We start from the raw sequence: 17272 nt of genomic DNA, 5'->3' as shown, positions 1-17272 counted from the left end.
CAAAAAGCAATTTAAAAAAATAGGCCATGACCACTTTTGGGGATTGCCTCATAGGGCCGGTTCAAGTGGTGGGGGGCAGAGGGGCTGGGGGGCCGGTCAAAGGGGGGTGGCGGGCCGGAGTTTGATGACCCCTGGCCTAGAGAGTCGTTGGGGTGATTAATGGATTGCTGGTTCTCTCTGTCCTCCTGTGAGTCACTGAAAACAGCTGGGTTTTGGTGTGCATTCAGTTGTCTGGGAAGTGTGCCAAGCACTGCATTGTAGGTGGCTGATAAATGATGTCTTAGACCCCCACCTCTGTTCAGTGATGGCCGTTCCAGGTTGACAAAAATGGCTTCTAACTCCTCGCTCATACCAACGATCCTCTCTGGCTAAAATGCGTACGTTGCAATCCTGAAACGAGTGTCCTTTGTTGTTAAGATGAAGGTAGACAGCAGCGTACTGGCCTGAGAAACTGGCTCTCCTGTGTTGAGCCATGCACCTGTGAAGCGGTTATTTTGTTTCCCCAATATACGAGTCCGAGCATTCCTCACTGCACTGAATTGCATACACTACGTTGTCCTGTTTGTGTCTGGCTATTCTGTCCTTAGGGTGGACCAGTTTCTGCTTCAGGGTGTTGCGGGGTCTGAAATGTACCGGAATGTTGTGTTTATAGAAGATCCTCCTGAGTTTCTCAGATAGACCAGAAATGTAGGGAATGACAATGTTCTTGCGTTTGTTCCTGTTATCCTCCTTTAATACCTGATACTCTCTATTATGCTGTGTTCACACTTATACCGGTACGAAAGTGGTATAACTGTATCGATACAAAGTATACCGGTACAGTTTAGTGCGTTTATCCACACTAGCGAGAAATGTTTGCTGTTTTCTTTCACGGTAGTTGAAATGCGCGTGCGCGAAATGTTTCCGTGGTTACCGAGTAACTTCCTTCTGAGAATATATGGCGGATGAAACAACATGTGTGTGCTTTTTGTTGTCAATGTACAGTCTGTATTTCTGGTGGTCATTTATTCAGTCGAATCGTATAAAACGCGCGAGGCAGTTCTCCCCCCTCACCCCTTCTCTTCCCCTCCCTTTCTCCCTCTTTCCTTCTCTTCCCCTCCCTTTCTCTCCCTTTTCCCCTCTTCCTCCTTTCTTCCTCCCTCCCCCTCTCCCTTTCTCCCCCCTTTCTTTGCTCCATGTAGCTCCACGGTCGTTTTGAGCCATTTTGACGTTTTATTTACAGCTGGAAAACGCGTGCGTATTGTCTCATCTCATCTCATCTCATCTCATTATCTCTAGCCGCTTTATCCTGTTCTACAGGGTTGCAGGCAAGCTGGAGCCTATCCCAGCTGACTACGGGCGAAAGGCGGGGTACACCCTGGACAAGTCGCCAGGTCATCACAGGGCTGACACATAGACACAGACAACCATTCACACTCACATTCACACCTACGGTCAATTTAGAGTCACCAGTTAACCTAACCTGCATGTCTTTGGACTGTGGGGGAAACCGGAGCACCCGGAGGAAACCCACGCGGACACGGGGAGAACATGCAAACTCCGCACAGAAAGGCCCTCGCCGGCCCCGGGGCTTGAACCCAGGACCTTCTTGCTGTGAGGCGACAGCGCTAACCACTACACCACCGTGCCGCCCGCGTGCGTATTGTATTGTATGAATAACCCAGAAGACGTAGGAATGGTTCATTGCGCTTGCGCATTATATTTGTATCGATACAGAGCCGCTTCATCTGTCCACACTACGCGAAGCGCTACAGTACCGATACTGTACCGGTACGAAACCCATACATTTGTGGGTTTCGTACCGATACAGTTATACCGCTACAGTATCGGTATAGTTGCTAGTGTGGACAGGTGTTGCGGTACGAAAGTAGTTTCGTATCAGTACAAAATCCCTAGTGTGAACAGGGTAATAGTCAGACAGAACTGAAGAAGCGTTTCGAATGAAAGGTGAAACATCCTCAAGAATCTTCAAGCAAGTCCAGTTGCTCTCTTTTACCACCCACAGCATAAATGATTATTGCAACATGCCTGTATTTGATTTCAACACCAAACAGTAATGAATATTAATTAATAACGAACACCAAACATTAATGGAGATTTTTGGTCAATCCAATATTTTGCATTTGTTGTCTAATCCTGATTTGAACCATAGTTTACCATAAATACACTACCGTTCAAAAGTTTGGGGTCACTTTGAAATGTCCTTATTTTTGAAAGAAAAGCACTGTTCTTTTCAATGACGATCACTTTAAACTAATCAGAAATCCACTCTATACATTGCTAATGTGGTAAATGACTATTCTAGCTGCAAATGTCTGGTTTTTGGTGCAATATCTCCATAGGTGTATAGAGGCCCATTTCCAGCAACTCTCACTCCAGTGTTCTAATGGTACAATGTGTTTGCTCATTGCCTCAGAAGGCTAATGGATGATTAGAAAACCCTTGTACAATCATGTTAGCACAGCTGAAAACAGTTGAGCTCTTTAGAGAAGCTATAAAACTGACCTTCCTTTGAGCAGATTGAGTTTCTGGAGCATCACATTTGTGGGGTCGATGAAATGCTCAAAATGGCCAGAAAAATGTCTTGACTATATTTTCTATTCATTTTACAACTTATGGTGGTAAATAAAAGTGTGACTTTTCATGGAAAACACAAAATTGTCTGGGTGACCCCAAACTTTTGAACGGTAGTGTATATCACGTGAAAGCCCTGTGATGATCTGGCGACTTGTCCAGGGTGTACCCCGCCTTTCGCCCATAGTCAGCTGGGATAGGCTCCAGCTTGTAGGACAGGATAAAGCGGCTAGAGATAATGAGATGAGATGAGATATCTCATCTCATCTCATCTCATTATCTGTAGCCTCTTTGTCCTGTCCTACAGGGTCGCAGGCAAGCTGGAGCCTATCCCAGCTGACTACGGGCGAAAGGCGGGGTACACCCTGGACAAGTCGCCAGGTCATCACAGGGCTGACACATAGACACAGACAACCATTCACACTCACATTCACACCTACGGTCAATTTAGAGTCACCAGTTAACCTAACCTGCATGTCTTTGGACTGTGGGGGAAACCGGAGCACCCGGAGGAAACCCACGCGGACACGGGGAGAACATGCAAACTCCGCACAGAAAGGCCCTCGCCGGCCACGGGGCTCGAACCCAGGACCTTCTTGCTGTGAGGCGACAGTGCTAACCACTACACCACCATGCCGCCGAGATGAGATATCACGTGAAGCAAAACATGGTATTGAGTAAATTTTTTTTTTTTCAGCAAATACAAACTTTCACCTCCTTTTATTGAACACAGTTTTCACAGGCTGCACTTTGACCATTATAGGGAGGCAGGGCATATTATGTTGACCATTTTTATCTCAAAGTAAATAGTGCTGTGACGTTAAAATGCCAGTTTCGACTGGACATAAACAAGTGCCTTACAGAGCCAGTGTAAACAAATGCGCCTGGCAGTATTTACAGTGAGTTATTAGTTCAGAATGAGACCATGGATGTGAACACTGGAACAAATAATATTTGAACAAATGCTAGATCAATAATAAATTCACAGCTGACTATAATCTCATCATCATAGAAGCCTACCTGAACACAGAGACTCTTAGTAAAATTTATGAAGGATATTATGTTGATAATCTATCACTATTTTTTCCCCCAAATGCACCCAAGTGTATCTTAATACTCATTAGTTGGAGTTAAATTAACATTTACAGTACTTCAAGGACATATTCTGTCAGGGCTATGTTTTTGTTTCACAGACTGCAGTTCTTCCTGTCTTCCTCTGGATGGCAGTATAACACAATATCTCACACATGCTGAATATTACAGCATGGTATAGCATCTATGTTCGAAGCTGCGTGATTAGTAGGGTGCATCAGTTGCCCTCACTTTCATAAAATCTGATGCATTTTTGTTTGGGCGTTCCTTTTCACCAATAAAGACATCCTGTACAATTTTTTGACCATATTCAAAAGTCTAATGGTGGCACCATGAGGTTCATTTTTTGCCAAAAACCGCTTATTTTATGTTTTCGCGTAAGGTTTGAATCACAATGTTGGACTCCATTTATTGATTTCTTGTGACCCAGAGATCATGTTAAGAACCTTTGCAAGGGATTGAGTAGCATTAATGTGATTCATAATACATTTGTATTGTTTAAAGGGGAGCAGAGGGCAATATATAGAGTAGGGATGGGAATCTTCATAATCAAAGCGATACGATACGCATCTCGATACACTGCCAACGATTCGATACATTCAAGATTAATGAAATTGCCAGTGCTAAGATGCGATACGATTCTCCCGCATGCTGCGATACGGTGCGATACAGTACGATTTAATTCTAATACAATGCGGTCCAGTGCGATACGATGCGATTCGATACGATGCAATGCAGAAGAAAAGTGCACCATGGAATACAGAGTAGTTCAAGTTATGGCACTTGAAGCATTAAAGCTGTGCCTTTTATTTTGAAACACAGGAAGTACAACATAAAGTGCTTACAGGTCTCTCTGGAACGGCAGAGTTTACATATGGCCGTTGTCTTGTCCAGCTCTCCCCCTCGCTTGTAGAACCCGAAATCTTTCCATACGTTAGACTTGAAACCCACCACCGAATGAACAATGTCTGTTTTGTCTTCCTCCATGTTAACCGCTATCTGGCTGACTTTCCGCCTCTATCCTATTCGAAAGCTAGGTTGGACCCGCCTATTCGCGCGAGACTTGAGCCGAGACTTGAGTAGGAGAGAGATAGAGAGATGAAACCCAGAAATACCAGACCCTTTTCTAAACTGTTATGTTATAATTTATTCATTATATGTATTAAATTAAGATATTAATCGGTTTATATCGATGCAGACAGTTTAGATACGATGCATCTCGAGTTTATGTGCGGTTTTTTCCAATGCGACGTTTGCAAATCGATGCAACTGCATCTTAACAGGTCGTATCGATTTTCCGATGTGCATCGGTGAATCTTCCCAAGCCTAATATAGAGTAAATATAACAATAAAACACACATTAATGAACCTTATTCAAGACTTACAAAAGTTTTTTGTTCTAAGGTTGGAAAGTTATAGTGTTTTGAAAGTAGCTCGAGCAAACTATTTCCGCAGTTTGAACAGCCCGCCATGATATTAATTTTATCCAATCAGAACGCACGTTCATTTTCTCTGCGTAACACTCATGACGTATGTATGTGCCCAGTTGTGTTGGCTCATTGAGGTTGGGAATAGCACGTGTGAATCGGAAAGTAGGATGAATTGTAAGTGATCGGCTACACAATGCCACAGTGTGTTGCTTTCGGGTGTAATAACAGGACCGATGGAAAGCATAACGATCCTCCAGACGTGTCTTTTCACTCGTTTCCGCTGAAAAACACCAAGCGAGTTCGAGCTTTCTTCTCTTCTTTCGTCATCACCGGAGTCGAGAGTACCTCTCCTAGGTTCAAACTGGTACCCTTCTAAGCCATAGCCTGCTTGCAGTGTGTCTTGCGGGATCTCTTCGTATGATTCGACAGAGCTGTCGCTTTCACTTGATGCGCCCGACGCCATGATTACACGCTTCTCTCCTAGTGCAGTGGGTAGGGCTGACGTCACGGTCTTTTAAAAATGGCGACTCTTGTGCCGTTTAGCGTACCGACTATTATATTTACAATTACCAAGATATTTTGTTGTTTTCTAGTATATAAATTTGATAGAATACTTAAGAATACGTTACTTTGTCACATCAGCAACTGTATATATTATATTTGGTACCCCTTTAAAAGTAGTTGAACAATGATTCAATGAACAGCTCAAACTCAAACTGTGCTTGATAATATATTTAGAATATGTACTAAAAATGTGTATCTAAGATATTTGGTATACTCTATAAGGTGCCATAATGTTTCATGAAAAGTGATCGAAATTTTGTCATAAAAGTCGCAGCTTTTTCCACAACTTTGAGCTCCTGGTGCCACCGTTAAACTTTTGAATTTCGTCAAAATATTTCACCCAGTGTGTTTTCTTACCAAAAGGAACATAAAAACAAAAATGCATCATGATCGGAGGAACTTTTCATTTTTAGGGGGCAACTGATGCACCCTAGTGATTAGTGAAATGATAAAACCGTCATTTGTTGTATGCGATTTGTCAGGGCTGCAGCAGGAGGGTTTGTTCCGTGTGAACGCCAGCGTGCTTGCCGTGGAGAGCCTGAAGCAGAAGCTGGACAGAGGAGACGAGGTCGATCTCGAGCTGGAGGGCGACGTCTGCACCGTGGCCAGCTTGCTGAAGCTGTACCTGAGAGAGCTTCCTGAGGGCCTCGTTCACTCCTCCATCCACAACAAACTCATTCAGCTGCACAGCGGTGAGCAACGCATTCATTCAGCCTCGGAACTGCTCAGTGCACCTGCGATGGAGTGATACTGTGACTCAGTGGTGTGTCATGTGCATCATATCATTGGAAAACTCCATTAAAATCAAGAGGGTTGCCATATCATGTGTCCTCCCAGATGTATTTTAATAAATACAGTGGAGATAAAAAGTCTACACACGCCGTTAAAATGATTTTTTTTTTTATGTAAAAAAATGAGACCACGATAAATAATTTCAAAACCTTTCCCAGCTTTAATGTGACCTATAACCTGTACAGTTCAATTGAAAAACAAACAAATCTGTTGGGGGGGATGTACAATAAGCTGGTTGCATAAGTGTGCACACCCTTAAACTAATACTTTGTTGAAGCACCTTTTGATTTAATTACAGCATTCAGTCTTTTTGGGTCGGAGTCTATCAGCCTGCCACATCTAGACTTGGCAATATTTGCCCACTCTTCCTTGCAAAAGCGTTCCAAACCTGTCAGATTGCGAGGGCGTGTCTTGTGCACAGCCCTCTTCAGGTCACCCCACAGATTTTCAACTGGATTTAGGTCTGGGCTCTGGCTGGGCCGTTCCAAAACTTTTTTGGGGTCATTGTCGTGCTGAAAGATGAAATTCCTCTTCATCTTCAGCTTTCTAGCAGACACCTGAAGGTTTTGGGCCAAAATTGACTGGTATTTAGAACTGTTCATAATTCCCTCCACCTTGACTAAAGCCCCTGTTCCAGCTGAAGAAAACCAACCCCAAAACATGATGCTGCCACCACCATGCTTCACCGTGGGTATGGGGTTCTTTTGGTGATGCGCAGTGTTGTTTTTGCGCCAAACATACCTTTTGGAATTGTGGCCAAAAAGTTCAACCTTGGTTTCATCAGACTATAACACATTTTCCCACACGCTTTTGGGAGTGTTGATGTATTTTTTTGCAAAATTTAGCCGGGCCTGGATGTTTTTCTTTGACCCTAGCTCATAGTCCAGACATATGGAGAATATGGGAGATTGTTGTCACATGTAGGACACAACCAGTACTGGCCAGAAATTCCTGCAGCTCCTTCAGTGTTGCTGTAGGCCTCTCAGCAGCCTCCCTGACCAGTTTTCGTCTTGTCTTTTCATCAATTTTGGAGGGACGTCCAGTTCTCGGTAATGTCACTGTTGTCCCATATTTTCTCCACTTCTTGATGACGGTCTTCACTGTGCTCCATGGTATATCTAATGCCGTGGAGATGTTTTTGTACTCTTCTCCTGACTGATACCTTTCAACAATGAGATGCCTTCGGTGCTTTGTAAGCTCTCTGTGAACGCTGGCTTTTGCTGGAGGACGCAACTGAGTAAATGTCTGAACTTTATTTGGGGTTAATCAGAGTCATTTTAATTGATGGCAGGTGTGAACCCAAAAAGACTGAATGCTGTAATTAAATCAAAAGGCGCTTCAGCAAAGTATTAGTTTAAGGGTGTGTACACTTATGCAACCAGTTTATTATATGTTTTTTTATGTTTTTGCCCGTAACAGATTTATTTGTTTATCAATTGAATTGTACAGGTTATAGGTCACATTAAAAGTGGGAAAAGTTTTGAAATCATTTATCATGGTCTCATTTTTTTTTTTTTTTACATCATTTTAATGGGGTGTGTACACTTTTTATATCCACTGTCTTAGGTAAGGAATAATACACTTGGGGATGTGCTGTTATAAGAAAATAATCAGCAACAGGGTGTTATGAAGATATTGAACCAACCTCTCCTGCTTTATTCCACTTAGACCACAGGAATTATTTAAGAACATCACAGCTTACGTTTTATTCGTTTATGCTGGGTGTGATTTGCTGGGGGGGGGATCATCCCCCCCTCTGGTTTTTATCTCTGCTGAAAAAAAATCCTCAGGGACAACCCCGTCAATAAAACAAACAAACCAAAAAAAAAGTTGACATGACAGGCATGTTGTGACAGTTTTCTATGGTCTACATTGCACTCACCTTCAAAATGACCCGAAGTGGCAGCTTTGATGTTCACGAACGTCTAGGGTTGCCAACCGTCCCGTATTGGGCGGGACATCCCGTTTTTTGGGTAATTTTAATTTGTCCCGTCAGGGACAGATCCTGCTCCTCACTCCAATGCTGTGGTGTAAATCGCGTAATTGCCGTGAGAAGCGCTATTACCGCGAGTCGCGGTCATCTGCGATTTAAAACCATTCACTGTTGCCATATCCTGAATTTTTAAGCTATACTGACAAAATAGGCATCAAATTAAACTAGAGCAGATGGTGCGGCCAGTGGATACAGCCTAACTGTTCGATAAGGATAGCAGATAGCTTAAAAAAAACCCCTTCCGAAACAGGATAGACCTCAGCCTATAGTAGGGGAGCTTTTCTGCCTCACTCCTGCCTTTGTGATGTCTTTCTCTCTTCTTCTTCTGCTATGAAGCATTGCAGAAGGTTCTTAGGGTTTTCAAATGGACAATTAAGCAAATATCAGGGTTTTACAGCTACAGCAAATCATTTCAGTTTATGACATTGCCTTCATAAATATGGCCTGATGAATTATTTGGCCAAAGTTTAAAAGAGAAAAATGAGACAATAATATTAGAATTGTTTGTTATTTTGCATTAAGTTACTTAAAAATATCCATTAATTGGTCTATTAATTTTTAAAAGCTCTATTTTAGAAATGAATTTGTAGTGGCCTACATTTGAAACACTCACCTAAAGGCGATTCAGTACTGTAACTATTTTGGGGTGCACATACAGGGCCTGTACCGGTACTTGTCCGCACCCGGAACAAAGTGTCCCTCATTTGGATATGAGAAAGTTGGCAACCCTACGAACATCCCCAGCAAATAGATACATTGTAGATAATCAGAGTGCGAACGTGGATTTAGCGCCATGAATCACATCCTTATTGATGAGCGCAACAGAATGAATGTATCCACACTGACGGCCTTCTTTTCCTCGCTGTCAATGGGCCAGACGTGCGTTCCTTCCCTGCTGAGAAATTCGCAGAAATGTGGATTAAAGAAGGGCGAAACGCGGCGGATAGCGCACCGACGGGAAAGCAGAAAAGGCCACATGAACCGCGCCATCAGAGCAAACTGTTCATTTAGTATTCATGTATTTCAGTGATTTTCGAGTCACTGTCCATTTAATCCGGAGGGAGAGAAACATCACAGCAACGCGACAAGCAATGCGAACTTTGTTGTGTGTTAGTGTTCGTGTATTTAGTCAGAGAGATAGGAAGATGAATTTACTATCTCTGGTTTAGTGTTCGTTTTCATTTAGTGTTATTCATTTGATATCATCGGATGTTATTGAGCTGTTAGCCTATTGTTACCTTAATTTTGTGACGTTTCATGATTAAAAAAAAAAAAACATCCCCCCTTCTGGTTTTTTGACAAATCGTACCCTGCGTTTATGGTTACATTAATGTTACAGAACATCCATAGAACAAGTTAGTTCCTGTTATCGCTTACATTATAGCAGCTGTAAACAGTCATTGCGTTTCTTTTCTCACTGTGTTTTGTTAATAACACACAAAATATCCAACTTATCATGTTATTAAGAAACTGCAAAGCACAAACTCCTCCAAAGTGTACAGAATGCTGAGTGAGGGACTTTACACACCGTGATTCTGTATGTATGTAAGCTCAGAGGCACTAGGGCAGCTTTGTGTTGCTAATAGAGTACCCTAGGGGTATAGATGATTAAATGAAGTTTGTCTAGGCCCAGATCCAGTAGCTGCATTGCTGCAGAACAGTAACCTACTTGTAGTAGCACCATAACAAGTCCACTATCGAGATCAGGGTGAAGTGTAATGTTGCCCTGTGCATAATATTAGAAAAGAGTGTCGGGGGACTGTAAGAAGACACACCTGTATGATTTTAAGGAGCTAAAATCATACAGCTAATATATCAGCTACTCAATAATATTTAACCATGAGTCGGTGGATATCGGTAAATAATAACTGAGATGAAGTCAAGGTTATTATTCATGATATTACAGGCATTTAGCAGACGCTCTTATCCAGACCAACGTACCCAGAGCAGCCTGGGGAGCAGTTGGGGGTTAGGTACCTTGCTCAAGGGCACTCCATCCATTCCTGCTGGTCCAGGGAGTCAAACCAGCAACCTTTTCATCCCAAAACTGCTTCTCTAACCATAAGGCCATGGCTTCCCCCAAATATTTAAATTATTCCACGAAATTGAGTCATACATGAGCTGATAGCTGATGAGGCATGGAGCGGCGAGTTGGCTATAAGCCATATACGCCAAAATTGAGTGGAATGACTGTTTTATTCTATCCACATTCACTGGATCTTGAGAATCAGAGCATTTTTATTTTTATTTTTTGCAAATACGATAAATAAAAACTTGTCCGACAAAATCATTTCCGCTTAGAATGTAAACAAATCAGTGAAATGACAGGAGCAATTTGTGAAAAATGCTACAGTAATAATTCTTGAAAAATGAAAAAAGATATGTTCATCTCATCAAATACTTGCTTTTTTTGGGGTATTTTTGGGGGTTTTGTTTTCGAGTAGAGTTTTTATTTCATCCTCGGGTGGTTCAGCAACATGCGCTGCCATTTTCTTCTTCTCCTTTAGGGTTTTTGGCTGTTTGGCGCCACTGACTGGGCTGGAGTGTAGAACAGGAGATATTGGGGGGGGGGGACTATATTCTTTTACCCATTTCTGTTTCTTTTAAATACTTGATAACAATGTGATATATCTGATTTGATGCACTCTGCCATTTTGTTTTTCTCTACTCATGGTATATGAGCTGATATCCTAGTAGGAGAGTAGCCAATCAGAAGGGGTGTTCACACAGCAACTTTTACTCCGGTGTAGCACCGGGGCTGCCCCGGTAGAGCGTTCACACGGTACAAAGTTATACCGGTGTAGCCCCTGAAAGCTGCTTAAACCGGTGCAAATCTAACCCTGCTCGGGAGGTGGTTTAAGAAATTTACTCTGGAGTAAATGCTAGTTTTCAGGGCAGCACCGAAATAAAATGGGACATCTGAACGCTACAGGGGTAAGGCCTCTGCATGCTCTTGCGACAAGGCTTTCGCAGATAGCTTTTCGCAGACAGTTGTAATTTATCGTTGAGCGGGGAGTAATAGGCGTGTGCGATGTTATTCACCGCTACAACGCAAGGGGGCGCGAAGTCGCGAAATCGCTAGGAGTAGTTGGTGGGTGTGGTTAGTGGAGTGTTTATCCTCCGGTTACTTATAATGACTAGAACTGGAGTCGTATAGATGTACGTACTTCCTCGATCAACCGCTCTTCGTGCTGCTCCATCTTCGCTCGTGTTTTTAAAAATGGCGGTCGTGAAAACAAACCAAACCGGGAAAGTAGGGAAGCGAAAGTGCGTGTACAGCGGATGTAGAGTGGACCAATCAGAGCCCTCTTGTCTGCGACGCTGTCTGCGAGGCTTCTTCGGTGGTCACAATTTTTGGGAGGTGCGCGCAGAGCGTCTGCAAAGGTGGGGGGGCTACGCAGACACCATCTGCGACGCTGTCTGCGAGGACTGGGTTGTCAGCATAAATTGGCCTGTAGACTCGCTACGCGTGAGGAGAGTTGATTACATACGGGCATTGCATAATTTGCATCCTGGTATTTTGCGCTTCTAAAATGGCGAATATCAACAACAACAGAACTGCGTGTCTTCCAGTGTTGCCAGGTTGGGCGGTTTTAAGTCCATTTTGGCGGATTTGAACATATTTTGGGCTGGAAAACGTCAGCAGTATCTGGCAACACTGGTGTCTTCATCCACGTTGTTTTCCCGGTGCTTGGTGATGCCATGACAACCGGGAAAAGGAAGTACATTTTCAAGCATGCGCATATTTCATTTCCGCATTATTACTATCGTATAGCACGGTCGCAAAAACTGCCGTGTGAACGCAAGCGGGGCTGCACCGGTGCTAACACGCTTCTCTCTAGTAAGCAGGTTTGTGACGTGTGAACGCTCCACAAAATTTACACCGGTGTAAGATATATCGCAACAAAATACATCGGTGCAGCATCGATGCAAATATGTGCCGTGTGAACACCCCTAGAATGCGTGATTGCTCATATCCAGTGAATGTGGATAGAATAATTAGCGATATTCACTGAGCCTGAGGCGGATAATAGTTTTAGTATAAATACACTGGTGTTTTGTATTTGTTTTTTTTAAACTGTATTCCAAAAAAATAATTTATTTCATTCTTCAAAACCGGCATGCAAATGTAACGTGCACAGACTTGTGTCACTTATCTACGCCGACTCGCATCAAATACTTTGTTTTGAAACAGATAAAATAAATCACAATTCCACCTTACCTTTGAATGGTTTTAGACTAAACTGCATAGCATCTTTAGTGCGTTTAGGAACAGCATTTTCTTTCATAATTTGTAATTCTTACTCACGTACGGTGGCGAAGTGATTGGCAGCCATTTTGCCGAGTCGCCCGAGGTGATTATTGAGAAATAATCCGAATCTCTCGACCAATCAGTGTCAGCGTGCACGATTTCCTATAATCACATCCGTACTTATCCTAAAATCTGATTATAATCTCATAATTAAGCAGACACCAATAAAGAAAAATAAACAAGGCTTCGCTGGTATGATTTGATATATGATTAAATAAACAGTGATATCAGTACAAACCAGGCCAATTACAAATGATAAATTATTATTAAAAGATATCGTGCGTTTTCTATTGGTGCAACTGTCTGAGACAGCTTCATGTCAGATGGTTGCTGCTATAGGCATCGAAGAGCACTGCTTTACCATCATACACACAAAAAGGACTTCTCGCATGCTAGTACATTACAGTGTGTTTGATGGTTGTTCAAAAGAGCATCGCATTCCACTTAAATACGGCTTCTCATAGGTGCATTAGCGACCTTATTTTCCCATAAAAGCACACCTGATCATGTTATAACTCTTACTGAGTGCACATGAGAGCATGTAGCCAAGAGAGGTTCAGACTATTTTTGGCACCGAGTCGATGACCTGAAAGTGCCACTTTCGTTCTCTTTCTCGGTCTCCTTCCCTCTTTCCCTGTCTCACACACATGCCCGCAGGAACATCCTGCACGTGGTCGCTCAGGAAGCAAGCAAAAAAAAAAAAAAACATGTTTCTGTGAGGTGCCAAAATGTACTGTATATGTACAGATAACATTTCAGTGGGTAAAGCTTGCCGGTTGCTGTACGTGATCATGCCACCATGTGACAGAATCTGGGAATTTCCCTCGATAATCAGAGCAGGAAATCGGATTAGACCAGTCATGCTTTCTCGCAAAGCGGGAATCAGAGTAACCTCATTTGACGCTGTTGGGTTAAAGTCAGCAGGAAGGTAACTGTGAATAATGTAGAACAATATGATGAGTCAAGTATGGGGGAGACTTGTTACAAATCCTGATATAGCTGCTAGGCTAGTTGTTGTCTTCTGGCAGTTATTGACTTCTAGATGCAGTCACAGGGCTCGACATTAACTTTTAAACCCACTTGCCGTGGGGGGCAAGTGGGGGTAAATTTCCACTTGCCCCCCAATATTATCACTTGACCCCTATTTTGCGAGTACTACTTTTTTATTTTTTTTTTTAGGAAAACCATAGAATAGTTGTGAATTGCAACATAAAATGAAGATCACACATTGAGTTGAAGTTTGGTTATTAAAGGAAAAGGCAACTTTTGTACAAAATCACCACAAATAGATGGATAAATATATAAAGTAATCGATCATGGAATTTACAGAGAAAGAACAGACCGCATAACAGTATCTTTTAACTTTTAATAATCTGGGCTTGCGCTGAGCTCGGCGAAGATGCGTTCCGCCATATTGATCTACTGCGTGACGTCATGCGGCCCACCACTGAAAAGAACTCTTCAGTGCTTCATGGTAATAAGGTAAAAAAACAGTACAATCGCTTCTTCAAAGTTTCACCAAATGGTTTTATTTATGCAACTTAAAGCTCATAATACTGTACAACTTTGGTTGAGTAAAAATACGGAGCAAAAACATGGCTGAATTCTGAATGACTCCTATTTGGATTTGTCCTACCAAGCCTACTGCGCATGCGCGAAGCGGCTCGGCTCGGTTTTCCCTTTCGGGCGCTCTCGTTTTCTGTTAGAATTTGGTAAAGAAAAAAATAAATAAATATTATTTACCAGCTTACCGGGTCCATGAACATAAATCTGACAGCTGACAAGGTCGGGATATAAACGAATCGAATACAAGCCACCCGCCGGGACTCCTAATCACAGTGATCTGCTTGTAAACACTGTTTTCATGGGCCCAGTGACATCACAGATCAGAGGGAGGCGCATTAACGAAAGATTCTGATTGGTTTATAGTTGCCCACAATCTCAAAATGGCTGACTCCTCCAACTTCGACTCCTCTGTGTCAATTCATGATTTCAAAGTTAAAAATATTTTTTCATGTTCGATATATAATGGAAATAATTAACGGAATTGATTACGTATACGTTTTTCTCCTATTACACACCTGGTTTTGTACAAAAGTTGCCTTTTCCTTTAATTAAGTTTGATTATTGGTTACTTTTTACTTGTAACGGACAATTACAATTTTATCCAAAATAGTTTTTTCTGCCTTAGTCGATTTATTTCCATTTCACATGCATGCAGCTGTTGTAAAGTTCAGTGTGCTTGTGTAGAACTCTCTCAGACTGTAGGTTCATTACTCGATAATGTAGAAATCATAAAATAGAAATCTATAATAAAGTTTGTATGAAGAAAATAATAGGGTGCCAAGACTTTTGAACAGTACTGTGTTTGAGAATATTTATATATCTTTTTTTTTTTATATCATCCACCTCTAGGTTTAAAGAAAATAAAAAAAAACAAAAACATGCTGCATCATGACAGACAGGATAATGTTTGAGTCTAAAATTATTGTTTAGCGTGTAGGTTGTGGGTGTTTTATACAGACCTGGCAACCTGTAACTGAATCAGTGCAGCCGGTCTGTCATGACGCTTTTTTTTTTTAAACCTAAAGGTGGATGATTATTTAAAAGAAAAAACAAAACAAACCTGTATGTAAATATTTTGCACAGGACTGTGTTCCTCTGATAACAGAAACGAAGCTCCAGCTCTCTCTGCTCTTAATCTGTTCTGTTCTTTCAGGATTTTTCGCGCATGCCACTCTTTGTTGAGTTTTTTATGCCTGAGTTGTTTGAAACCAATCTGCGTTTTCTGTGTCGAATAAGGAAGCGGCTTCACCTTTAAGAAAATCAAACGCTTTCATGAAGGCGCTAACTCCAATGCGAGCAGAAAAAATTTAAATAAAATGAGATTCATAAGCGAACTCTTCCATCCTCACTTCCAACTTTCTGTTTTTGTAAAATACATTTTAAATACAATCGTGAATTTCTCTGGAGTTTTCAGGCTGAGCTCCTCTTGTCGTATTCTTTAACCACTCGTTTCCTCGTTGCTCTTGAAGCATTTGGTTCTATTTGTTAACATTTTTCTTGATAGCGGGGAGACGATAACGCCTTTTATCTATTTCTCTGTTTGAACAAGCAAAAACAGCGCAAAAATTAACCATATTGAAGACAGATTAAGCCTTGCTTGCATGAAAGACGGTGCCTGTCTGACCCCAGCTGTAATTATCATGTGATGCGTGACGTCATGCACAAGGGGTCTATAAACAGTATGCATCCCATACTACAACAGCGAGGGGATATAAAATAAGTTGCAAAGGAGTAAATGAAACCCTAGACTAAGAAAACAGCCAAGACATAACGGCAGATATGTAGTGAGGGACACTTTGAGGAACTGAAATAAAAGACCAAAAAGCCTAATTTTTGTGGTGCTAGTTCATAATATATGCTCATTCCAACTTGCCTGGTCGGGCATGTCGGGGCCATATCCCACTTGCCCGAATGCATGTTTCACTTGCCCCGGGCAATCGGGCAGTCCTTAATGTCGAGCCCTGAGTCATGCCAGGTTCAGGCTACATGAATTCAGCCCAATTTTTACAGGTCATGGTTAACAAATTTCCAGAGTTAGGCCTGATTATGAACGTCAAGAACGACGAACAGACTTTATAGTGTGACATAACTGAAGAACAGCAATGTGGCATCTGGGACGTCCTATGACACCCTGGCAAAAGTTTTAGCATGTGGCATTTAGCATGAGTTTTTATATTTTCTTGCCTATTTTGCAACCCCTCTGATGTGTTCCTTGATGTTCCTTCTGTAGTAATGACTTATATATAGGATATTACACGGTTGCACAAAGATATGAAGTTTATCTTCAAGTGGTTGAATATATATATATATATATATATATATATATATATATATATATATATATACATATCTCACAAGTGAGCGAAGCGAATGAGTGACATATTTTTCAGCATGAGAAGATAAACTTCATATCTTTGCGTCACCATTTAATGTTGTTCATATTCATAATCTCTATATGTTACTCGTGAGGAAATTGATGAATTGTTTTGATAAATTTGGGTAATTTTTGTTTGTGAATGTGCCTATATAATAAAAAGAAAATCACATGTTGCCTTGAAGATATGAAGTTTATCTTCTCGTGTTGAAAAACTCACATTTTTCATTCGACATACATCACGGCTCTGAGTGATGTATTTAAATAATATTGGCTGGCGTTGAGTGGTATATCGGATATATTCCATTCAGCTAACATGATATTGAACGAGTCGAAGACGAGTAGATGAATGGAATATATCTGATAGACCATGAAAAAAAGCCAGCCGATATTATTATTATTATTATTATATATACACATTCGATGGAACAATTATAGATTTTACAAAAAGTTAAGAACGGGCAGTAACTTACCAATATTGAATGCTGATTCTGATCGAATGTAATTCAGTGTTCTGTCAATCCAATGTACTGTACAAAGTCAAAGTTCTAACAATAAAAATGGTACAAGTCCAA

General features: G+C 41.5%; 1 protein-coding gene across 5 annotated transcripts in view; it reads left to right on the top strand.

The window, feature by feature from the left end:
* The window catches only part of fam13a (family with sequence similarity 13 member A), a 281599-nt gene that overhangs the window by 34753 nt on the left and 229574 nt on the right, over positions 1-17272 (top strand). For 4 of the 5 annotated variants that reach the window (XM_060926493.1, XM_060926495.1, XM_060926494.1 and 1 more), the window contains exon 3: positions 6143-6352. The exons of the other annotated variant lie outside the window; for it this stretch is intronic. In XM_060926493.1, coding sequence (XP_060782476.1) covers positions 6143-6352 — 210 coding nt within the window. The remainder of the gene's footprint in view (positions 1-6142; positions 6353-17272) is intronic. 5 annotated transcript variants of the gene reach the window in all.

The sequence above is a fragment of the Neoarius graeffei genome, chromosome 7 (assembly GCF_027579695.1).
Source record: "Neoarius graeffei isolate fNeoGra1 chromosome 7, fNeoGra1.pri, whole genome shotgun sequence".
Taxonomy (NCBI): domain Eukaryota; kingdom Metazoa; phylum Chordata; class Actinopteri; order Siluriformes; family Ariidae; genus Neoarius; species Neoarius graeffei.
The sequence above is the reverse complement of the archived record's forward strand: the minus strand, read 5'-3'. Positions and strand labels throughout refer to the sequence as shown.